The sequence below is a fragment of the Dermacentor silvarum genome, chromosome 7 (assembly GCF_013339745.2).
Source record: "Dermacentor silvarum isolate Dsil-2018 chromosome 7, BIME_Dsil_1.4, whole genome shotgun sequence".
In the NCBI taxonomy this organism is placed as follows: Eukaryota; Metazoa; Arthropoda; class Arachnida; order Ixodida; family Ixodidae; genus Dermacentor; species Dermacentor silvarum.
In genome coordinates, this window is record NC_051160.1 from 139,239,676 (window position 1) to 139,260,517 (window position 20,842).

Below are 20,842 nucleotides of genomic sequence, written 5' to 3' on the forward strand. Positions count from 1 at the left end.
TAGGTAGAATATGTGCGCTTAGATGCGCTTGCTTGCGCAATAACCACTTTGCTCTACTTCCGTCCAACTGCATGATGGTGCAATATGATACATCACCGCGGTCTTGGGATCAGTGAATCAATATAAATGACTGATGTCACATCTGCCTATGCAAACTGAAGCTCCCGGTTCCCTTCCTAATCTTAGCACTGGTTCGCGCGCACTGAAAACGCAGTGAGGGCAGAGTAAGAATGGGGAATGGTATTTAGGCCTTGCAAGAAGTGATGAACCTAAGGCATCATCTTGAACTTTTTCAAACATCAACATTTTTTGCAACAGATCAGTTCGCTTTATTCAGCACTTATCATGTAGTAAAAGTACCTATCATATGGTAGCCAACCGCGTTGTGTGTGCCAACCTGAAGAACAATCTTTCAGCAACGCACTCAAGAAAAGATTTTGTAAGAGCACACCGTGAACAAGTAAACAAACAAATAATACTTGTCTTGACGATTTTACAATAAGTGCATTTGAAGGGCAGCATTATCGTTTTGCCAGTTGATTTTAGTGCCAACATACTGCGACCGGAAGGAGTGCTTACACAGATACTGCAATTGTCAAACATAAGTTCCAAGGCGAAACCGTGGCCATGAACACATTCTCGGAACATTATAGAATGTTATCCGCACCTTTCTTATAGTTAGTGATACGTATTTGTGCAGTTTGCCCTTTGATATATACGAGTATGTGTAATTAAATCAATGCATGATGGGCCTCTTCATGTAGAAATTCCAGTAGCGACTTATCAAACCCGTCGTCCATGAGCCATTGCCTATAACGATCTGCCTGATCTGTTCACAGCTTTGGAGCTCTTAGCATCATCGTCTCTGAATCGGCGTTGCGTTCACGAAACCATACTGGGTCCTCATCGTAATGTCTCACACACCTACGTGCAACTTCCGCGGTATCGGAAAAAATACTGAACGCGTCCAGTGATTTTGTTATTGTGCTGACGTCCAGCCCCGCCTTCACTGGAGAGCATTGAACCGGCTGGACAAAAGATCATTTTTCAGAAGCCAGGATTCTTGTATCATAGCCATGCGCATCACTGGCGCAGAAAGCAACGATGTCTTTGTTGCGGTCACAAGCCTATCGACAGTTTGTACATGGTGTATTCCTTCAAGTGTGCGCGTGACTAGTGCTGTCTCTTCCCTTCTTGCTCTATTTTGCTTCTTTCCCCGGGGCAAGGTAGCAAACCGGACGTGCGTCTGGTTAAGCTCCCTGCCTTTCTGTGCTCCTCTCTGTCTCTCGAGTAGCGCTCGTTACTGGGCAGAACCACCACAGGCACACAAGTGTTGAATGACCGCTTTTGATGCCGGAGCTGCACATTTTGGACATTTCACTAGGTATTGAAGTGTAAACCGCAGGTCGATGTGCGAGAAGGTTTAAGAGTTCAGAATACGGTAATTGACCAGCTCCCCGCTTATTGACAAGTTCCTAGACGGTATTAGGCTGGGCGTGCTCTTGATGCATTACAATTGAACTGAGACAGATAAGCAATCTACGCCGGTGTGACGTAAAACAATTTCAAACTGTTTTTATTTGAAATCGGTCATTAGCCATTCGTGATAGGTCAAAACGGGTCCAGCTCTGTCATGGGCACAGCAGCTCTACCATTGGCAGAGCTAGAGCCGTTTTGAACTATCACGGAGGGCTAATGGCCGACTTGGAATACAAACAGATTGGAATAGTTTTCCGTTATACTGGCCTAATCACCCTGTTGTAGTCCATGTTTACTACATCCAGTCTCCTCAAATGGTGTGTTATCAACCGATACAACTGCACTTTGTATATTACGCGTAGTTGGGCGATTGAGACGACTACTTATTGTTATGGGTCTTCCGGGTAACCGTCAGCATAATTGAGCACATATTTTGACCACTGTTTTTACGCACTACTTCAAATTCTCTCAATGTGCCTGTCATATATGTCACTGACGTCTCCGATAGAATTCGCTTAACTGTCAAAGTTGATCAACAAGAAGAAAGTAAGACATATTAGAAATTATAACCTGGGAGAGATTGAGGAAGCCGTAAAATATGGACGCAGCATGAAATCAGTGAGAAGAAAATTTGGCATAGGACAGGGCAAAATGTTTGCACTGTAGGATAAGCCGGGTAATATCATCAGCAATTTCGATGATATAGTAAACGCAGCAGAAGAATTCTCTACCGACCTTTACAGTACCCAAAGCAGCCACGCTCCCTTCATTCGAAGTAGCCAAGAACAGGATACAGAGGCTCCTTCTATAACTAGCGATGAAGTTAGCAGGGCCTTGCAAGCCATGACGCGAAAAAAAGCGGCGAGAGAAGATAGAATAACAGTCGATTTAATCAAAGAAGGAGGAGACATCGTGCTTGAAAAGCTTGCGGCTCTTTATACGCAATGCCTCACGACTTCAAGTGTACCAGAGAACTGGAACAATGCCAACATTGTACTAATTCATAAGAAGGGAGACGTTAAAGAATTTAATTATAGGCACATTAGCTTGATAGCTTGCTTTCAGTACTGTATAAAATATTCAAGCTAATTTACAATAGACTCAAGACAACGCTTGAATTCAGTCAACCAAAAGAACAGGCTGGCTTCAGGAAGGGATATTCTAAGATGGATCATGTCCACGCCATCAATCAGGTAATCGAGAAATCTGCGGAGTACAATCAACCTCTGTATATGGCTTCCATAGATTATGAAGAGGCATTTGATTCAGTAGAGGTACCAGCAGTCATAGAGGCATTGCGCAATCAAGGAGTACAGGAGGCATACTGGAATATCTTGGAAAATATCTACAGTGATTTTACAGCTACATTAGTTCTCCAAAATAAAAGTAGAAAGTTACCTATCAGGAAAGGGGTCAGGCAAGGAGACACAATCTCCCCAATGCTATTCACTGCATGCTTAGAAGAATTCAAGCTCTTAGACTGGGAAGGCTTAGTAGTGAGGATCGACGGCGAATATCTGAGCAAGCTTCGGTTGGCAGGTGACATTGTCCTATTCAGAAACAATGGGGACGAATTACAGCTAATGAATGAGGACCTTAATACAGAAAATGTAAGAGTAGGGTTGAAGATTAATATGCAGAAGATACAGGTAATGTTCAATAGCCTGGCAAGTGAACAAGAATTCAGGATCGCCAGTCAGCCTCTAGAGTCTGTAAAGGAGTACGTTTATCTAGGTCAATTACTCACAGGGGACCCTGATCATGAGAAGGAAATTTACAGAAGAATAAAATTGGGTTGGAGTACATACGGCAGGCATCGCCAAATCCTGACTGGGAGCTTACCACTGTCGTTGAAACGAAAAGTGTACATTCATTGCCTTCTACCGGTACTGACATATGGGGAAGAAACTTGGAGGTTAACAAAGAAGCTCGAGAACAAGTTAAGGACCGCACAAAGAGCGATGGAACGAAAGATGTTAGGACTAACGTTAAGTGACAGGGAGAGAGCGGTGTAGATCAGAGAGCAAACGGGGATAGCCGATATTCTAATTGACATTAAGCGAAAAAATGGAGCTGGCCAGACCATGTAATAAGTAGGATGGATAACCGTTGGACTATTAGAGTAGAATATAAGAGAAGTGAAGCGTAGTCGAGGACGGTAGAAAACTAGTTGGGGTGCTGAAGCTAGGGAACTTGTAGGTGCAAGATAGAATCAGCTAGCGCAAGCCAGGGTAATTGGAGATTGCAGGGGGAGGCCTTCGCCCTGCAGTGGGCATAAATATAGGCTGATGATATGTCAGTGAGCAGTAGACTGGAAACATGAACTAGTGATATTGGAACATACATGTCGTGTTATCTTACAAAATTGGACTGCAACAAGAAAGAAATTTCAGAAAAGGCTCAACAGTCTAGCACTGTTATTCCTAAAAACAGGCTACATTATGTTCCGCAGTACAAATCGACAAAGTTGATGCGATACCTATACAGTCGTAATATTCGACGTCAGTGGCAAAAGCAGCGTAGCTACCACTGTTGTTTTTCTTTATAAACTCAACTAAATGATTCAAACTCCGGACAGCAAAGAGGCAAGCACATCTTTCCGGCGCTCATGTAACATACGACGAGAGAACAATATGAGGAATGGGGACGTTACGCACAGGCTAGACGTTGCTAAGAGAAATTTTTGCACGAGACAAGCATGCCTGCGACCGTGGCCTAATCGATAGAGTATTGGGCTACTGTGCTGGAAAGGAAACGTTCAATGTTTGTCTCGTATCTCGTTTGCCTACCAGTCTTACGCTTCTTCATAATAAAGTTGACACTCACTCACTCACTTACGCTTCTTCATAGCATTAATGGTAGACATGAACCACTATGGAGGTATCTAAGAGAAAACTGTACGTGTGCAGAGCGTACATGAGCTTGCCAGAGTGTGCGCAAAATGGCAAGTTCAGAAGAGATACGAAGTATAAAAATGTGTGCGAAGTCATCTGTAATCTATGCGTGCTCAGCTGTCGAGATGTCATGATCATCACATTCTAAGCTAGTCTTTTTTTATTGCGATAGCAATTATATGGACACTTCAACCGGATTTCTGCCGTCGGCGTCGCCGTCGCCGTGAGGTTCCGTATAGATAAAATCTCCGCGCGCCGTATGCCCGAGCGGAAGCGTGCGGGGAAGCGCGCTATCACGGAGAGCGAACGCACTCAATCCCCCGCGGGCAAGCAAGGAAGCGGGAAGCCAGCGCCGCAGGGAGCGTTGCGCCCTTCTACTCTGCCAACAACCGCGCTCGTCGCTCGTCCGCACCGTCTTTTATCTCAACACGGTATGCGCTGTGCATTCACCGCTCAGTTTCCGTTGAAGCGATAGACCGCACGTACCTCACCCGCTGCGGCGTATGCGCTTGCTACCAGCGTTTTGACAGTCGTTGTCTGCAGTCATTCAGTGTGATCTATTCATGTTTGTTTGTGCGCGCTCACACCACGCTTGTTCATTCAATTAGTAATAGTCGGGCCACATTTTCCAACGCACGCTAAACATGCGATGCTGCCCAGATCGGCAGTGCAGCGCTACAGGTGTGTCCCTTCGCACGCGCTGCCCACGGGAAGCGCTTCTCATCAACACCACCTTTTCACACGCGCCTTCTCGTGGTCATCGAGTCTCTCTTCATGTCGGTCTGCTTACGCCGCAGCACACCTGCTTAATTAATCAGCTCATGTTTACTTCAATTCATATTGCTACCAAAGCCGCTCACCTTACTTCGTATGACATTGCTGTGTTGCTATCGCATTCATTGCTTCGCCCTCAGGGCGAAACTGTGACATGTTTTTTTTTTTGTTGTTTTTACACCGAAGCTGTTGAAGGGATACCGTCACATAAGTTGGCGAGTGGTTTTTTTGCGTCGGAACAAAAGTTGAACTGTTAAAACTGACGAATACAACAAGCTGCTTTGAAAAAAAAAGGAGAAACATCTTTTTTGTGATTTTCTGTTGCACCTTGCCTCCAAGCAGCCGCCGGCAGAAGCTCAAATTTGACGTCATAACACCCACCCGCGCGCGCGCGCACGGCCAAGGTTTGTGCAGCGTTTGTTTAACCCCTTTAGGCGATCTCCGCACGTGGTCCGTCTGAAACATTATCCCCGTCGGCGCTTCACGCAGGTGGTGCGTCTTACATGCGCCTTCTCGTGGTCGTCGCACGGTATTGACGCGTTCGTCGCAGCGGAAGGAAATGCCCAGACATTGCTGTTATAACAGCATCGTCGGTCGTGACACGCCGTCGCAAACGTATCCCAGAGACGAGAAGGTGCGTAAACTTCGGATACCGGCCTGTCAGCCGTCACGCCCAGCCTGGAGACCTCTAAAAATGACTTCATATACGCGGACCACTTCGTCGACCATGATGACGTGACTAGCCTGGCTGTAGTGAAAAGCCTCGGCATGCCGCTCAAAAGGCAACGCCTAAAGCCTGACGCTGTGCCATTGGACGTCTCACGAAAACGCAAGGCAGAAATGGTCAGCGGCGCGTTTGAAAAGAGGAGGCGAAAAGATGTCGGTACTGTTTTCGTTCACTTGGAGTCTTCTTGAGCAGTGTGAGGGCGAGGCTGGGGCGAGATGCCGGAGGCTGGGTACGAATGCAGTAATGTAGGCAAAGCATAGTAAAACAATACAACGCTAGCGAGCGCGAGCGCGTCTAACGAGGTCAGTCCTACATGGCAGCGGGGCAGTCACCAGCGCCGCCTCTATTTTTTCAGTGCCTGAGCGAACGTTCTCCTCAGGCCGTCGTTCACCGCCGCTCGCAGCTGCCGCGTGGCAGCGCTGTGTGAGTAAGCCACCGCCCGATGAAAAGGGTTCAACCTCATCTATCCATCCATCGATACAGGGCGCTGGCGCCATAGGTTGGCGCACTCACTCATGAGTGGACTCACTCACACTCATTTCAAAGGCGTGAGTGCGAGTGCGAGTGAGTGCCAGTGAGTGTGAGTGCAGGTGAGTGCGAGTGAGTGTTTGTGCAGGTGAGTGGGACTGTGAGTGAGTACCAGTGAGTATGAGTGCAGGTGAGTGCGAGTGTGAGTGAGTGCCAGTGAGTGTTAGTGCAGGCGAGTGCGAGTGAGTGCCTGTGAGTGAGTGCCAGTGAGTGTTAGTGCAGGCGAGTGCGAGTGAGTGCGAGTGAGTGCCTGTGAGTGTGAGTGGATGTGAGTGCGAGTGCGAGTGAGTGCAAGTGAGTGTGAGTGCAGTTGAGTGCGAGTGCGAGTGAGTGTCAGTGAGTGTGAATGGAAGTGTGTGCGAGTGCGAGTGAGTGCAAGTGGAAGTGCGTGCCAGTGACTGTGAGTGGAAGTGAGTGCGAGTGCGCGTGAGTGCCAGTGAGTGTGAGTGAGAGTAAGTGCCAGTGAGTGTGAGTGCGAGTGAGTGCCGGTGAGTGTGAGTGGAGGTGAGTGTGAGTGAGTGCCAGTGAGTGTGAGTGCAGGTGAGTGTGAGTGAATGGAGGTGAGTGCCAGTGAGCGTGAGCGGAGGTGAATTCCAGTGAGTGTTAGTGGAGGTGAGAGCCGGTGAGTGGAGGTGAGTGCCAGTGAGTGTGAGTGGAGGTGAGAGCCAATGAGTGTGAGTGGAATTGAGTGTGAACGTGGTGAGTGCCTGTGAGTGTGAGTGGAGATGAGTGTGAACGTGACTTAGTGCTGTGTGAGTGGAGCTGAGTGTGAACGTGACTGAGTGCTGTGTGTGAACTTGGTGAGTGCTTCTGGGTGTATAGAGGTGAGTGTGAACGTAGTGTGAGTGCAGGTGAGTGTGAACATGAGTGAGTGCTTGTGAGTGGAAGTGAGTGTGAACGTGGTGAGTGCTTGAACAATAAGCAGAGGTGATATCGGTTCACCTTGCTTGCGGAAAAATGGAGGCACGTTGTGTGTACAATCTCACTCGCGGTGATGACTTCTCGCGCGAGCAGAATGTGCACACCAAGATAGAAACCACGCACTAAGGTCGTAACAATCGAAGGTTCAGGCATGAGTGAGACAATGTGTAATGAAATGAGCGGATATATTACATTGCGATAGCAATTATATGAACACTCCAAGCGAACTTCTGCCGTGGTCGTGGACGTCGTTGTGAGGTTACGTATAAAGTCCAAACACGCTAAAAGCGTCGCCGCGTGCCGGCGGTACGCTGTGTGTGCGAGTGCAAGCTTGCGAGGGTCAGCCGACACTTTCTGCTCAATCTCGCGCGCGCGAGGGTAAAGGCGGGGCGGAAGCGCGCTGCTTCTGTCGCGCGGCAGGCACGGGGGGGGGGGGGGGGGTTGAAGGGGAGGGTCATCTTGCTCCGGCGGCGGCCGCGTGGGTGTCGTATCTCTAAAGCCATCTGCAACGTGGAAAAAGTGCGCGCCCGCGCGGGCCTCCTCTTCAAAGCGATTTGCGACGTGAACAATGTTCAACTGGAGCCGGTAATTTCGTATGCGCGGTGTTTTCGACGTTTAGTTCGCTTTGAAGCGAGAGGTGGCACGAAGGTCAATTCGCTCGCGGCTATAGCTGCGCCTCCTTACTCCAGCGTTCAGACAGCGAGTTTCCGTGGTCATCGAGCGAGATGCGTTCATGTTTACCTGTTCGCGCGTGACACCGTGCTTGTCTATTTAGTTTGTATGCGAATGTTTACAAGTTTATACGGCCCATTGAACTACTATCCTTGCTTCGTATAGCTCTCTACTAATTTGCTGTCGCAATCGAAGCTTCGCCTTTCGGGCGAAACTGCGACATTTTCTGTAATACGCCAGGGAATATGTATGGGCTGGAGCGCTGATGGCAGACATATCCAAATCATGACCGGCAAATTTTGCCATGACTTCCACTGAGTGAAGATGCTTAATACCGCGTGATTTGCTACACCTTCGCTGGTCATCCGCCTTCAGAGGGTGGAATAGCTCCTCATTTTCTTCCTGCTTGCCTCTTGGACGTACACGTACAGGCTTCTTATATAATAAACAGGCAAAGCGCAATAGGGACTAGCCAAGTTAGCACAGAGTAACAGACACGCACGCTCGCATACATGGAGAAAAAGCGAAGATGCAATGACAGATACCCCTTTGTTCTCCCTTTTGTGTTTGTTTCGGCGTTAAGTGATTGACTAAGTATACGGACAGTCAATCTCGCCCTCTATTTCCCGCTCTCTTGGCTCAATCCGACCGAAGGGGAGCTTAGCGAGCATGGGCGGCAAGCATGCATACTTCTAATGTCAATGACGGAGAGATGGACAGAGAGAGGTTGGGGCTGACGTTAATGTTTATGTCACCATGAATAAATTGAAACGAAAACTTTAGTCGTGCTAGTTTTGCTTTACTTTGTACTGTTAATAAGCCAGCTCTCTTTAATAATTCAGTCAATGAATCCGTTAACTTGTATTTATTAAAACAGAACCTTATTGCCTTCCTCTGCACCCCTTCCATTCTTGCAATGAGTTCTTTTGTGTACGGAAACCAAAAAATATTGGCGTGCTCCAGCACTGTGAGAACAAGCATTTTGTATGCCAGCAAATTTTACCTGGGGGCGCAAGATGAAGGTGTCTTCTCAGAAAGAAGAGTCGCTTTAGTGCTCAGCATGTACATTGATTTCGACTTGAGGTTATTTTGTTACATGGCTTTCCCATCGTAGAGCGTATGTTAAAGCGACACCTAAACATTTATGCTGAAATGAACAAGTGAGAGGTGTGTCATTCATAATGTAAGTAAACCAAAATATCTGTTTCTTTCTTACTGTTAGCGTTGCAGATTTTTGGGCATTTAGAGTCATCTGCCACTCCTAACACCAAGAAAAGGCAGAATTTTGTATATGGTGATTATCACTTTGATTAATTTCGCGGTACGAAATACAATAGTCAGCGAATAGACGGTTGTTACCATGTAATCGGGAAGGCAAATCTTTTATGTATATTAAATATAAAACTGGGTCCAAAACACTGCCTTGGCGAACTCTCAATGCAACAGGTACTAAATTGTAAGCTTCGTTATGAATATACACGAATTTTGAGCGGTATAGATCGCCACAGTGACTCACGAGTACACTCACTCACACTCGCACTCATTTCAAAGGGGTGAGTGCGAGTGAGTGCCAGTGAGTGTGAGTGCCAGTGAGTGCCAGTGAATGCGAGTGGAAGTGAGTGCGAGTGAGTGCCAGTGAGTGTGAGTGCAGGTGAGTGTGAGTGCAGGTGAGTGCCAGTGAATGTGAGTGCAGGTGAGTGCGAGTGTGAGTGAGTGCCAGTGATTGTGAGTGCAGGTGAGTGCGAGTGAGGGTGAGTGCCAGTGAGTGCGAGTGGAGGTGAGTGCGAGTGATTACCAGTGAGTGTGAGTGCAGGTGAGTGCGAGTGTGAGTGAGTGACTGTGAGTCTGTGTGGAGATGAGGGCGAGTGTCTGTGAGTGTGAGTGGAGGTGAGTGCGAGTGCGAGTGAGCGCCAGTGAGTGTGAGTGGAAGTGAGTGCGAGTGAGTGCTGTGAGTTTGACTGGAGGTTAGTGTGAACGTGAGTGAGTGCGGGGCCTGGAAAAAATTATGGTGAGTGAGTGTGAGTGAGTATTCTCCCACACTGCCGACCTATGGCTGGCGCTGACCGGCCGCGCGCAGTACGAACCTCACAAATTCGTGTTTGCATCCGTGTTTGATCGCATTCGTGTTTTTCTCAGGCTTTTGCAGGTACGTATTCCGCATACGCATTAGAGGACGGCATAAAACTAGGTGGTGTGATGAAGTTAAGGAATTTGCAGGCGCAAGTTGGAATCAGCTAGTGCAAGACATGGGTAATTGGAGATCGCAGGGAGAGGCCTTCGTCCTGCAGTGGACATAAATATAGTCTGATGATAATTATGTTCAATCCTCATGCAATCTGTCTGACCACGCTGACAGTGCGAAACTTGCATTCGTATATTATAGCCTTCGTGTTTTTCTCACAGGCTTTTGCACGCACGTGTTCCGGATGCAGTCAGTCTGGCCGCGTTGACACTGCAAAACTTGCATTCGTATTTGAAAGTACTCGTGTTGTCTGCTCAGGCTTTTACACGCACGTGTTTCACATGCAGTCTCCGGCCGCTCTGCCAATGCGAAACGTGCATTCGTATTTGAAAGTATTCTTGCTTTTTCTCAGGCTTTTGCACGCACGTGTTTCGCATGCAGTCTGTCCGGCCGTGCTCACAGTGCGAAACTTGCATCAGTTTTTTTTCAGGCTTTTGCAAGCCTCAGTATGCCTTCCTGTTGTATATCGTTGTGCAAATCGAACGCAAAGAAAAATATTCGGGTTGTGGTTCCATGAAATACCAGCTACCGCTGATGTACGAGAGAGGTGGCTTGCAGTAATTAAGCCGGATAATTGGTTGCCTAATACATCTTCGAACTACTCTAGAGTATGCAGCCGCCATTTCAGAACAGAAGACTTCGTAGAAGGAATGAAGCGGCGGCTCAAAAAGGACGCAGTACCGTCAGTCTTTACCGACTACCCATCACGTTTGCAGCCCAAGGCAACAACTGAACGAAGCAGGGCAAGTGTCACTAAACGTGACCGTGCTGCGAACAAGCAGTCAACGAATGCTTGCACCAGTAGCAAAGCTGCTTCGTGACCGCCGTCATGTGCAACGCTCAGATGAGGTGCCGAAGCGGAAGAATCGGAGCCCATGGACGCTACAAGCGCTACCGGCGAAACAACAATCATGCTGCACAGTGCCAGAATGAATGCGTGCGCAATGCTGACCAGGCTGCCGCATGCGACAAAAGTGTCCAGGTGGACAGCAGTTCAGCCTCTGCTTTGCTCACTACCGAAAGGCCAATGGAAGAGAAAAGAAAAAGACCTGAGGAGCCAGATACTGAGACTACAGGAGACCATTGACAAGTATAAAGAGACGCTCAAGAAACTGCAGGAGGGTACTTCGACAGCAGACATGTCCTACATTAGAGAAAGAGCAGCAGAGAAAGAGGCTTCAGTTGTATTTCTCCTTGATCAAATTACCAATTACAAGAAAAAAAGGCCTGCCTGGTCTGAAGAAACAACTCGATGTTGTGTGGTACTGAGGCATTTATCAACGAAAGCCTATGAACATATTCGATGGGAAATGCTTTTGAAGTTACCAGACCGAAAGACTCTAACCAACTATATCGGAACTACAAGTGCTAAGACCGGCTTCAGCAAATTGGTGGAAGCTCGGCTGATATCTGAAGCCGAAACCCTTGACAAACCGCAGTCAAAGGTCTGCTCGCTCATCGTTGACGAGATGAGGGTTAAGGAGAAGCTGCAATACAACAAGCAACGTTACGGCTTTGTTGGTCAAGTGGACATTGGGCTGGAAGAGCAAAACGGCGACCTTGTCTTAGCCAATTCACCCCTGTGCTTTGTCATCAGTGGATTGACGACAATGTTTTGAATTCCAGTTGCATACTATTTTACGAAAGGGCTAACTGGGCCCCAACTCCAGAAGTTGCTGACTTTCGTCATGCAAAAAGTGGAAGCCTGTGGGTTTAGGATTGTTCGCCTTGTCAAGGCTAATCATAAAGTGAACGTGAATTGCATGAAACTGCTTGGAAATGGTCTGCTTACCTACCGGATCGAACACCCCTGTGACCGCAGCAGGCTTCTTTTCATTAGCTTTCACCCGTGCCACGTGCTGAAGAATGTGAGGTCACAGTTTCTATCGCGTGACCTTGGCCCGAAAGGTGAGATTTCTGCTTCACACATAAAAGATCTCTACGAACTGCAGAAAGGCTTGTCTGTAAAAACTGTTCGGTATTTGAGCAGAAAGCACGTTTATCCGAGTAACATAGAAAAGATGAACGTGGCAAGAGCCGTCTAGCTCATGTCTCCAACTGTAACCGCCGCTGCCTTGGAGCACCTGAAGGATCAGGCTGGAAACACTAGTGCCCTGTCATTTTCAGCCGCAGGCCCAACAATTACGTTCATGAGGAGCGTTTATCGGTGGTTCGTGCTTCATGATATCTGCAACACGACGCCGCACATACACCTGAATTTTTCGGATGCCCGTCAATTCGACGACAGTGCTGATCCGCGCCTTGAATGGCTTGAGGTCACTTTCCTATGTACTTAGAGGCATTAAAGAAAAGATCTGGACATGCCCGAGAATTTCCCACAGCCGAAACGTATGAAGCGATTATCTTAACCACATATTCGACAGTGGCATGCGTCAGATACCTGTTGACAGAAGAGAAGTTCTCTTTTGTGATCACTCGAAAATTAAATAGCGATCCAATTGAATCCCTCTTTGGAAGTTTCCGAATGTCATCCGGGTGCAACGACATGTAGGACGTTCGGGCTGCACTGTCAGGTCTCGAAAAGCTACTGAAGACCGGCATTGTTGCGTCCAGTACAACCTCCCATATGGCCCACAAGGAATGTGTTGCAATGTCGGGACATAAACTGGATGATACACTTTCCTCTGCAAGACCAGCTTCTTCAGCAGCTCCAACGCCTCCCCTGACGTCGACTGTGCAAGCAGTGCCGCAGCTCTCGAGAGCAAGATTGGTATTGCAGAGACTTAATAGCGTAATTTTGCCACAACAGCTGCCATCGCTTGAGAGTTCGGCTACCGCCTATGTGGGGGGCTACATTGGAAGGGATGTAGCGGAGCATATGGATTGCGAGAACTGCATTACTTTGTGTACAAAGCCGGTGAGCAACCAGCCGCTCCTTCAATTCACCCGGATCCAAGACCGAGGTGGGCTGATCTACCCGTCGGATCAACTTCTCTTTGTCCTTCACACTTGAAGAGCTTTTGCTGACCGTGCCCTACAGGAGGATCAGACCTTGCAGAAGCTACTGACTACTTTAGTGGAGTACGCCGTCCCAGCTCTTTGTGCTTCAAAGTTGCTAAAGTGTAAGAGCAATGACAGCAACGAGCACAGGCTTAAGCTCATGACCCCTATATCGGTTCGTTTCCTGAGGCCGCTCCTCTGCAACTACGCATTCAATGTAACTGATGGGCACGCCGAAGCGAAACAATTTGCAAAAAAAGCCCCTTTCGCGAAAGTACGCGAAACTTTATGAGTGGCATACGCTTCAATGACATGTGGGAGTTTGCCTCCGCAATATTTCCACCGTTGAAATGGTCCAATCAATGTAAGCTATGACTCACAACTCATTTATCTAGAAAACATGAACCTCTCTATTTGCGCAGGGATATCTGTATGCAGATTGCGCAAAGCCCCATGGTAAATAATTGATAGCACTGACAGCAAGGCGCATTTTTCACGCGTATCACATTGGCTCAAGTTAAGAGAAAACACTGCGACTTCAGATATGAGTAACATCGTCTGTTCGCATACATCGGCCAGTGTTGCAGGAACCGCGCGGCAGAACGCGCTGTTTTTGTTTCTGTGTTTGTACCATCACGATTTAACTCATCTAAGCTTTCAAATGATGGAATCACACGGCGCAGCTGTGGCTTCTTTTTGGTGGCCACAAATGTAATTCTCAAAAACTTTACGAAGGGAACGCGGGATCATGTACCGCTTTGAAAGCAGTCTAACGATATTTAGTGCTATTTAGCTCATGCGCTCTCGGCTTGCGTGGATTCTGCTACACGAGTAGATGGTAGCACGCAGCAGGGCTCTTTCAGCGTCCAAGCTTTCAGTATTAGCTGCTGGCAAACACTGCTTTGAAAAATCGACTCTCAGACAATTGAACATAACCATGACAGAACAATTTTCCACGCAACGGATTTCAACTGGCGCGCACTCTCATATCAGCGCAGGAGACGACACGCGAGCGCATCGAACCAGCAATAGCCGCCAACGACACAAGCCTCTAAAATGAGCTGGTTGCCCAGAGCTACACGTGCTTCAAGGTTCCCACTTACAAAAGGTTTGATTGTACTTCAAACAACGCGAATACAGTCGAAAACTCAGCCATGTAACAGCTGCCACTACAGCCACAGCCTGCGTCCTTCCTTCCATGGTCCCCCCACATTACTGCTTTCTCTGCTAAAGCGTCCAGAACACGTCTACACTCGACGCAACCTGCGTAAATCGCCAACATTCGCAAGTTGGCGTACCTAACGTTCATTCACCCGCAGTTGGAATTCACGTCATCGATCTGGTCCCCCCACCAAGATTACTTAATCTCTACCTTAGAACGCATACAAAACCGGGCTGCCCGGTTCATTTCTGAAAATTATAACCGCAAGTCTAGCATAACGAAAATTAAACTTGAGAATTCACTGCACCCTCTTCAAATTCGTCATTCCGCTTGCCTTTTGTGCTTGCTTCATGGATACATTAACCACGCCAGGCCACCTGCCTTTCTTACCCTGGGAAACTCCAATGCGCATGTCTCGACGGCTCCATAATCACGCTAGCATCAAGCGTATCTTTCATAAAACACAAGCGTTTAATTCATCAGCATTGCCGCGTGCCATTTCACTTTGGAACGATCTTCCTGACGATATCGCCTCCATTACAGACCTCCGAGCATTCCATAGCCGTCTGCATGAACATTTCATGCCTGCGTTCTAACTGTTCAATACTTGTCGAATACCATATTTACTTGTTTCGGACTTGTTTTAATCTATCTAACTGTATTCTCAATTGAGAATGAGCATTGTGATTATAATAAGCACTTTTTGTACACACTTTAGCTCATGTGCCTAATTTTCGCGTTATGATGCCTTGTAATTCCATGGTCACTTTGCTATTTACCGTACATATCTGTATAATTTTCTCTGTAATTGTCACCATATACGTTATGGTATAATTAACCATGTAAAGCCCTCCTTACACTATGCTCCGATGAGAAGTCTGTGAATGAATGCATAAATAAATAAATAAATAAATAAATAAATAAATAAATAAATAAATAAATAAATAAATAAATAAATAAATAAATAAATAAATAAATAAAGTTATTGAATTCAGGGGATCGCTTTGCTTGATCCTTTGATTTGTCTTCCTTGTTGGACCACATGAAATAGGCTCCGTACAGTCGAGTTTGCGGCTGCTCTGGCGCCATCTGGCGCAGCGACGCAACAGTGTTGGGAAGTGGGCGCCGCAGCTCGGCCGGCTCGATGAGTATTCTTTCCCGCGCGCTACATTTCGTCTCGGCCACGGTTGAAGCCGTTTTGCTTTGTTCACCAGCCTCCTTATTTTTTTTATACGTCTTGCGACAGTGCAATGGCATGCGCTTCATCGGCAAGCGTCGGAGGTGAAAAAAAAAAGGCAAGTGGAACCGGCGATACTGCTGCGTAAAGGGCTGTCACAACCACGAAGGCCAGCCCGGGATAAAGTTGTACCTGCAGGTTTCCTGGCAAGTCTTATGAGGTCGAACGGCGAAAGAAATGGATCGCAGCTTAGATGAGAGTAAAGTAAGTCAGCTTTTTTTTATATTTGTGAGAAGGTTTTGTTCTGTAAAGCGTGCTACACATGCGCGTTTCACAGCTCGTTGTGCGAAGCGAGTGGCCATGGCCAGCTGCTGAACATTTAAAAGAAATTTGTCACGACTTTGCTGATTTGACGACTGCTTGCCGTTGTCTTAGCATTCGGTATGATCAGCATAGCACTGGCATGTGCGATGAGCAATATTTTATGCCAAGGAAGCCTATTTTGTGCTGGCGAGCACGAATTCGACGATCCTCATTTCGGCCGCTGGCGCTTGAGAGGCGCGGTTTCACATGGTGCGATTTTTCTTGTGATATACATTTGCGGTGTATCATTGTAAAAGCAAAGCGCGTATGCAAGGAAAGGAATTCGCAAGCGAAATCGTATCTTGTGAAAGGGGCCTAATGAGCCTCGATCATTGTACATGATGAAAAACGAACATTCGCGTCATGTAAATTAAGATCGCCTAGCAGTAGCGCACCCAGGATCTCTGCCAGGGGGGGGGGGGGGGGTTGACAGTTTGCCAATACCATCTAAACAGCACTAATTTCGATTTCTTCACGGGAAATTGTCAAAAAATGCGCTTTTTGCGAGTGTGCAGACGATTGCGCGTCTTGCATCTTAGTTGCAGTACTCAAATGCGTAAGGAAAGAAAAGGGGTTAAACAAAAGGGGGGGTTAAGTCGGCCTCAGGGGGGGGGGGGGTTACAACCCCCGAATCCCCCCCCCCCCCCCCGTCGGTGCGCCACTGTCGCCTAGTTAATAAATCTCCTTTATCAGCGCAGCAGGTGGCTTCGACTGGGTCCCAAACGAGTCAACGAGGATAGCATGGTCACTGCCACACGACCCAACAATCCGAATCGTTTAGCTCACTCGACATGACTGTGCTGACGACAGCCTACGAGTGAGCGTGTAGCTGCACGCGGTCCAGATCGAGCTGTATGACAATCTAAAGTAACAGTGTGACAGGGGCATCAAATGATAGGCCGCGGCGTACAACGCGCCGGAGCGAAATGAGGCATGCATTGCCAACAGTGAGGCGTCGATTAAAAATCGGTTTCAGGGTGTCACGTTTTCAGGGTGCCAGTTTAGTGACTTCAATTTTAGTATAACAGTAAGCTTTACTCACGTGAAGGATGACGTCGTATACTTGCTTTCCCTGTTGCGAATGGCACTTCGCGTGAACGTCCACGCCGTCTTTCACACAAGCAACATGCGAAGCAGCGTAGAGCTTGTCTCCGCTGGTTAACGCTGCACCGTGAAAGTAATCGTCTATTCCTTTAATAGGCCTGAACCCCGCAAAAACTATTTGTGCCATCGCAGAGGGCCACGCTTGTACTTTCACGTACACACACGCACAAAAAAAAGGAGGATCGCGGATATACGTGCGGCTTTCCGAGGCGTGTATACGTAGTTCCGAAATCTCGCTGTCTTCCCCCCTTCCCAGTTTCGCGCCGCCCGCCACATGCGACGCTGAGCATCGCGCCACCGCTGTTGCGCAGCAGCGCCGCCTGTTGACTGTACGGAGCCTATAGAGAAGAGCTTCAGATCTCTTACTCCGACAGCTTCTAACCGGCCTTAGTCAGACTTTGTAACATCTACATTTCTATTTTCAAGTTTTCTTCCAAACTGTCTAACAAAAAATACGAACTCAGAATATTTTATCTATGATTCCTTTGAGTGCCATCCACAGGCTCAAGCTCTCTACCACGGGGATTTCCGTACAATGCAGCAGTGCAACAGGCAATCAGATTAGATAACACTGTTCATTGGCCGTTGGCGATATATCTACAGCTTTAACAACGTCCCTGTAGTGCGCGTTCCTCATGATACATGGAAGAAGATCAGGAAAAACACGGGGACTGCGGGAGATGGAAATTCAAGACGATGAGCAACACGAGCACAAGGTGCAGCTCTCACCTTGTTCTCGTGTTGCTCATCGACGGGAGAAGATATGAAATATAGCTTAGGGAACTCCATGATGGCCTTCAGTTCTGGCGGGCTATCTATTGAATAAATAAACTCCATCCACAACTCATGTCACATGGGTTTGACTTTTTTATGAAGCGGAAAGGTGGCTATGTATAAAGTAGAGGGTAAACCAAGAATTTGCCTTCGCTTGCGAACAACGACTTTTGCTTTGTCGAACACCAGGCTTCGCTTGCTAACACCAACTTTCGCTGAGAACAAGCACTTTTGCATTGTCGATGCGTTGGTGAGCCACCAGACGATTTATTTTTTGCGTTCATAAACAGTGCACTAATAGGCATGTTTTTGCCACCTCCTCACAGGTTACATAGCAGGCAGAATAAACGATGTATGCTAGTTAGATTACTTCTCACCTTCGCACAAAAATTGCACCGCGTTCTTACGTATACACTGTAGCTGCTGAAAAAATGAGACAGCCACATGCTGAAAAAAATATCACTGTATTCAACTCCACACGCATAATCAATACCAGGTTTGGTAACTTTCAGTTTCATTGTCACTATTGACTGTCGTTGCAACAGCTACTGCCGTGTTCTTTTATTGCATTATTCTTTTAAGTATAGAAACATGTGGCACATAAGTCATTGCGCTATCCTACTAAGCACGACGTTGAGGGTTTGAAGTTTGAAGTTTATTGAATATTTAGTGCAGATACAAAAGTATAGATATTTAGTACAGGTCGTGATGGGAGGAAAGAAAGCTCGATGAGTGACTGACGCCTTAATAGGGACAAAAGACAGCAGCGTCGATGTTCTTTAAATATGGTGCATAGTGAAGAAACAGAAGTGCTACAAATTTTCCAGGCGTGCCCTCTACGGCGGCGTCTTTCAATACTTTTTGGACTTAGAACTTCACTGTTCACATATCAGTCTGCAATAGGAATTTTTTACCCAACGAAAGTTTCTCATAATATAACAATATCTCAGTAGAAACCAAACTGTAAAATCGATGTAAAACCGATATACAAGTAAAATAATCGCCGACTTCAAGCAGCAATTAGGTTCACAACGAAGACACAGTTGACAAGTAAAATTATAGGGGCGGTCACACTGGCCACTGAACAACTGCCAAACTGACCGCACTAGCAAATCGCGCTAGCCAGGGGTTGGCACATGAATGACATTTCGCGTAGCCTGGCACTATTACAATATGCAACAAGATTTTAATCAAGTATAATTACGATTGAGTGAAAACTATTAAAAATTGTGCATGAAGAGCATGCACGCTTTTTCAAAAGTGTATGCAAGTTGAACGAAACAATAATTATTTCTTCCTTATACGCCGCCACTTATTGCGTTCTGAAGAAGTCAAATAAGTAGGCCTGTTTTATAGCGACGCTGCCTTCAACAAACCCCCAGCCATTGGCGGAATCACAAAGCTGTCAGCGCATTAACATTTTATAAAAATTCAAACTTACCCTGACTGAAGTATTGAGGTTCTCTCGGATCAGTTTTCGTATTGAAGGTGTGACCACGTTACCACCGCACACGGCTGGAAAGAAATTGCGCGTGTAATGATTTGTCGTCGCAATTGTGCAATAACCTTACAATTTACGTAAAATCAAGCACGAGGCTTACCAACTTGGGTCACTGGGTAGTTTATGTTCAAATGGGTAGCGCTTTGGGCTGCTGTGATGAGCGAACAGAGTTCGACACCAACCGTCGTACCAACATAGGCCACCGGTTATGTGACACTGTGTACCTATGTGCCGCTCTCAAAGAAACCTCTTTGACGCCGACACGGACCATTGTGGATGTGGCACTGGGCAAGTGGCACTGGGTATGTATGGTTTTTAATGAGAACCTTTGACGCCGACTTCGATCTCATCGAGTATGTGCCACTCGGTCTGTGCTGCTCTTCAGTGACGGTCTTTGATACTAACTTGGGTCACTGGGTATATGCCAATATTTGTGTGGCGCTCCTGAATGAACCGCTTTGACGTTGACTTGAGTAACTAGCTATGTGCCACAGGGTATATGCCGTTCTACAATGACAAAAATCTGGCCTTTAACCAATACTGGCTGCGGACTTTGCGGTGGCGCTGCTAGATAGCACAGGGTGTGCACAAGAAGCGCGGGGGAGGAGCCTATAGCTGCATACATGTTTTGGCCTTGACAATACGGCATGTCGCTGCATTGCTTCAATGGCAATCCCAAAAACGCCGATATCCATTATTAGATGAGTTCTGCCGGTTTTTATTTTACGGTGAACTGCAGTTATAGGGAATGGAGTGGCTGTCTCTGCCTGTTCGACTGTTAGCAAATATTTCCAATGATTTTTGATAACATAGGGCATATACGTTCAGAAAAATACTTAGGAATTTGAACTAATTTTAATATATATATATATATATATATATATATATATATATATATATATTTGATGTATAGTTACAAGCACAGTAGACATGACTCTTCCTAGCAGTTCACGATTATCGATACCTAAACGTATACAGAGAGAGGAAAGAGGCTGTCTTTTATTTCTTCATACCTTCTTGTCCTGGATAATTTACTACTTCCACCAATTCATAAGCCTCTAACATGTACAAGAATGCCTCCAACACTTGAAGACACTCTGCTAAAATTAAATTACTTAGAAGCGGCTTCTCAGCTCGTACTATGGAAGCGTAGAGAATATTTGCGGATTCAGGCATTCAAGGCAACAACTTTAACAATGTGGTATAGCAACATCTGCTTCAGTACATCTTAACTCCTTCTCGGCGCAATTCAACTTCAACTTTGCGTGATTATGTTCTTCACCTAAATATGTTTGCCTGTTGTGTACAATCTAATTGTTCATGATAATCGTTGTACTTTTTCCCTTATGCCCATTGTTTGAATTGCTCCTCTTCACAAGTGCGCTTCTTGATTTTCTTAAATGTTCTTTTTCCTATACACTGGAAATATGCCAGTGCTAGCGCTACTGCAGCTCCAAGATGACCGCGCTAACCACTGCACCATGTCCTCCCTCTACTGCAAGAATCACATCGGAGCTAAGTTCAACGTGTTTCCCTGGGTGCTCCCAACGGTGCACAGCAAAA

General features: G+C 46.7%; 1 protein-coding gene across 17 annotated transcripts in view; it reads right to left on the bottom strand.

Annotated features, from left to right (window-relative positions):
• The window catches only part of LOC119458481 (medium-chain acyl-CoA ligase ACSF2, mitochondrial), a 574,759-nt gene that overhangs the window by 13,274 nt on the left and 540,643 nt on the right, over positions 1-20,842 (bottom strand). The window contains exon 11 of one of the 17 annotated variants that reach the window (XM_049671245.1): positions 19,220-19,293. The exons of the other annotated variants lie outside the window; for them this stretch is intronic. Coding sequence (XP_049527202.1) covers positions 19,220-19,293 — 74 coding nt within the window. The remainder of the gene's footprint in view (positions 1-19,219; positions 19,294-20,842) is intronic. 17 annotated transcript variants of the gene reach the window in all.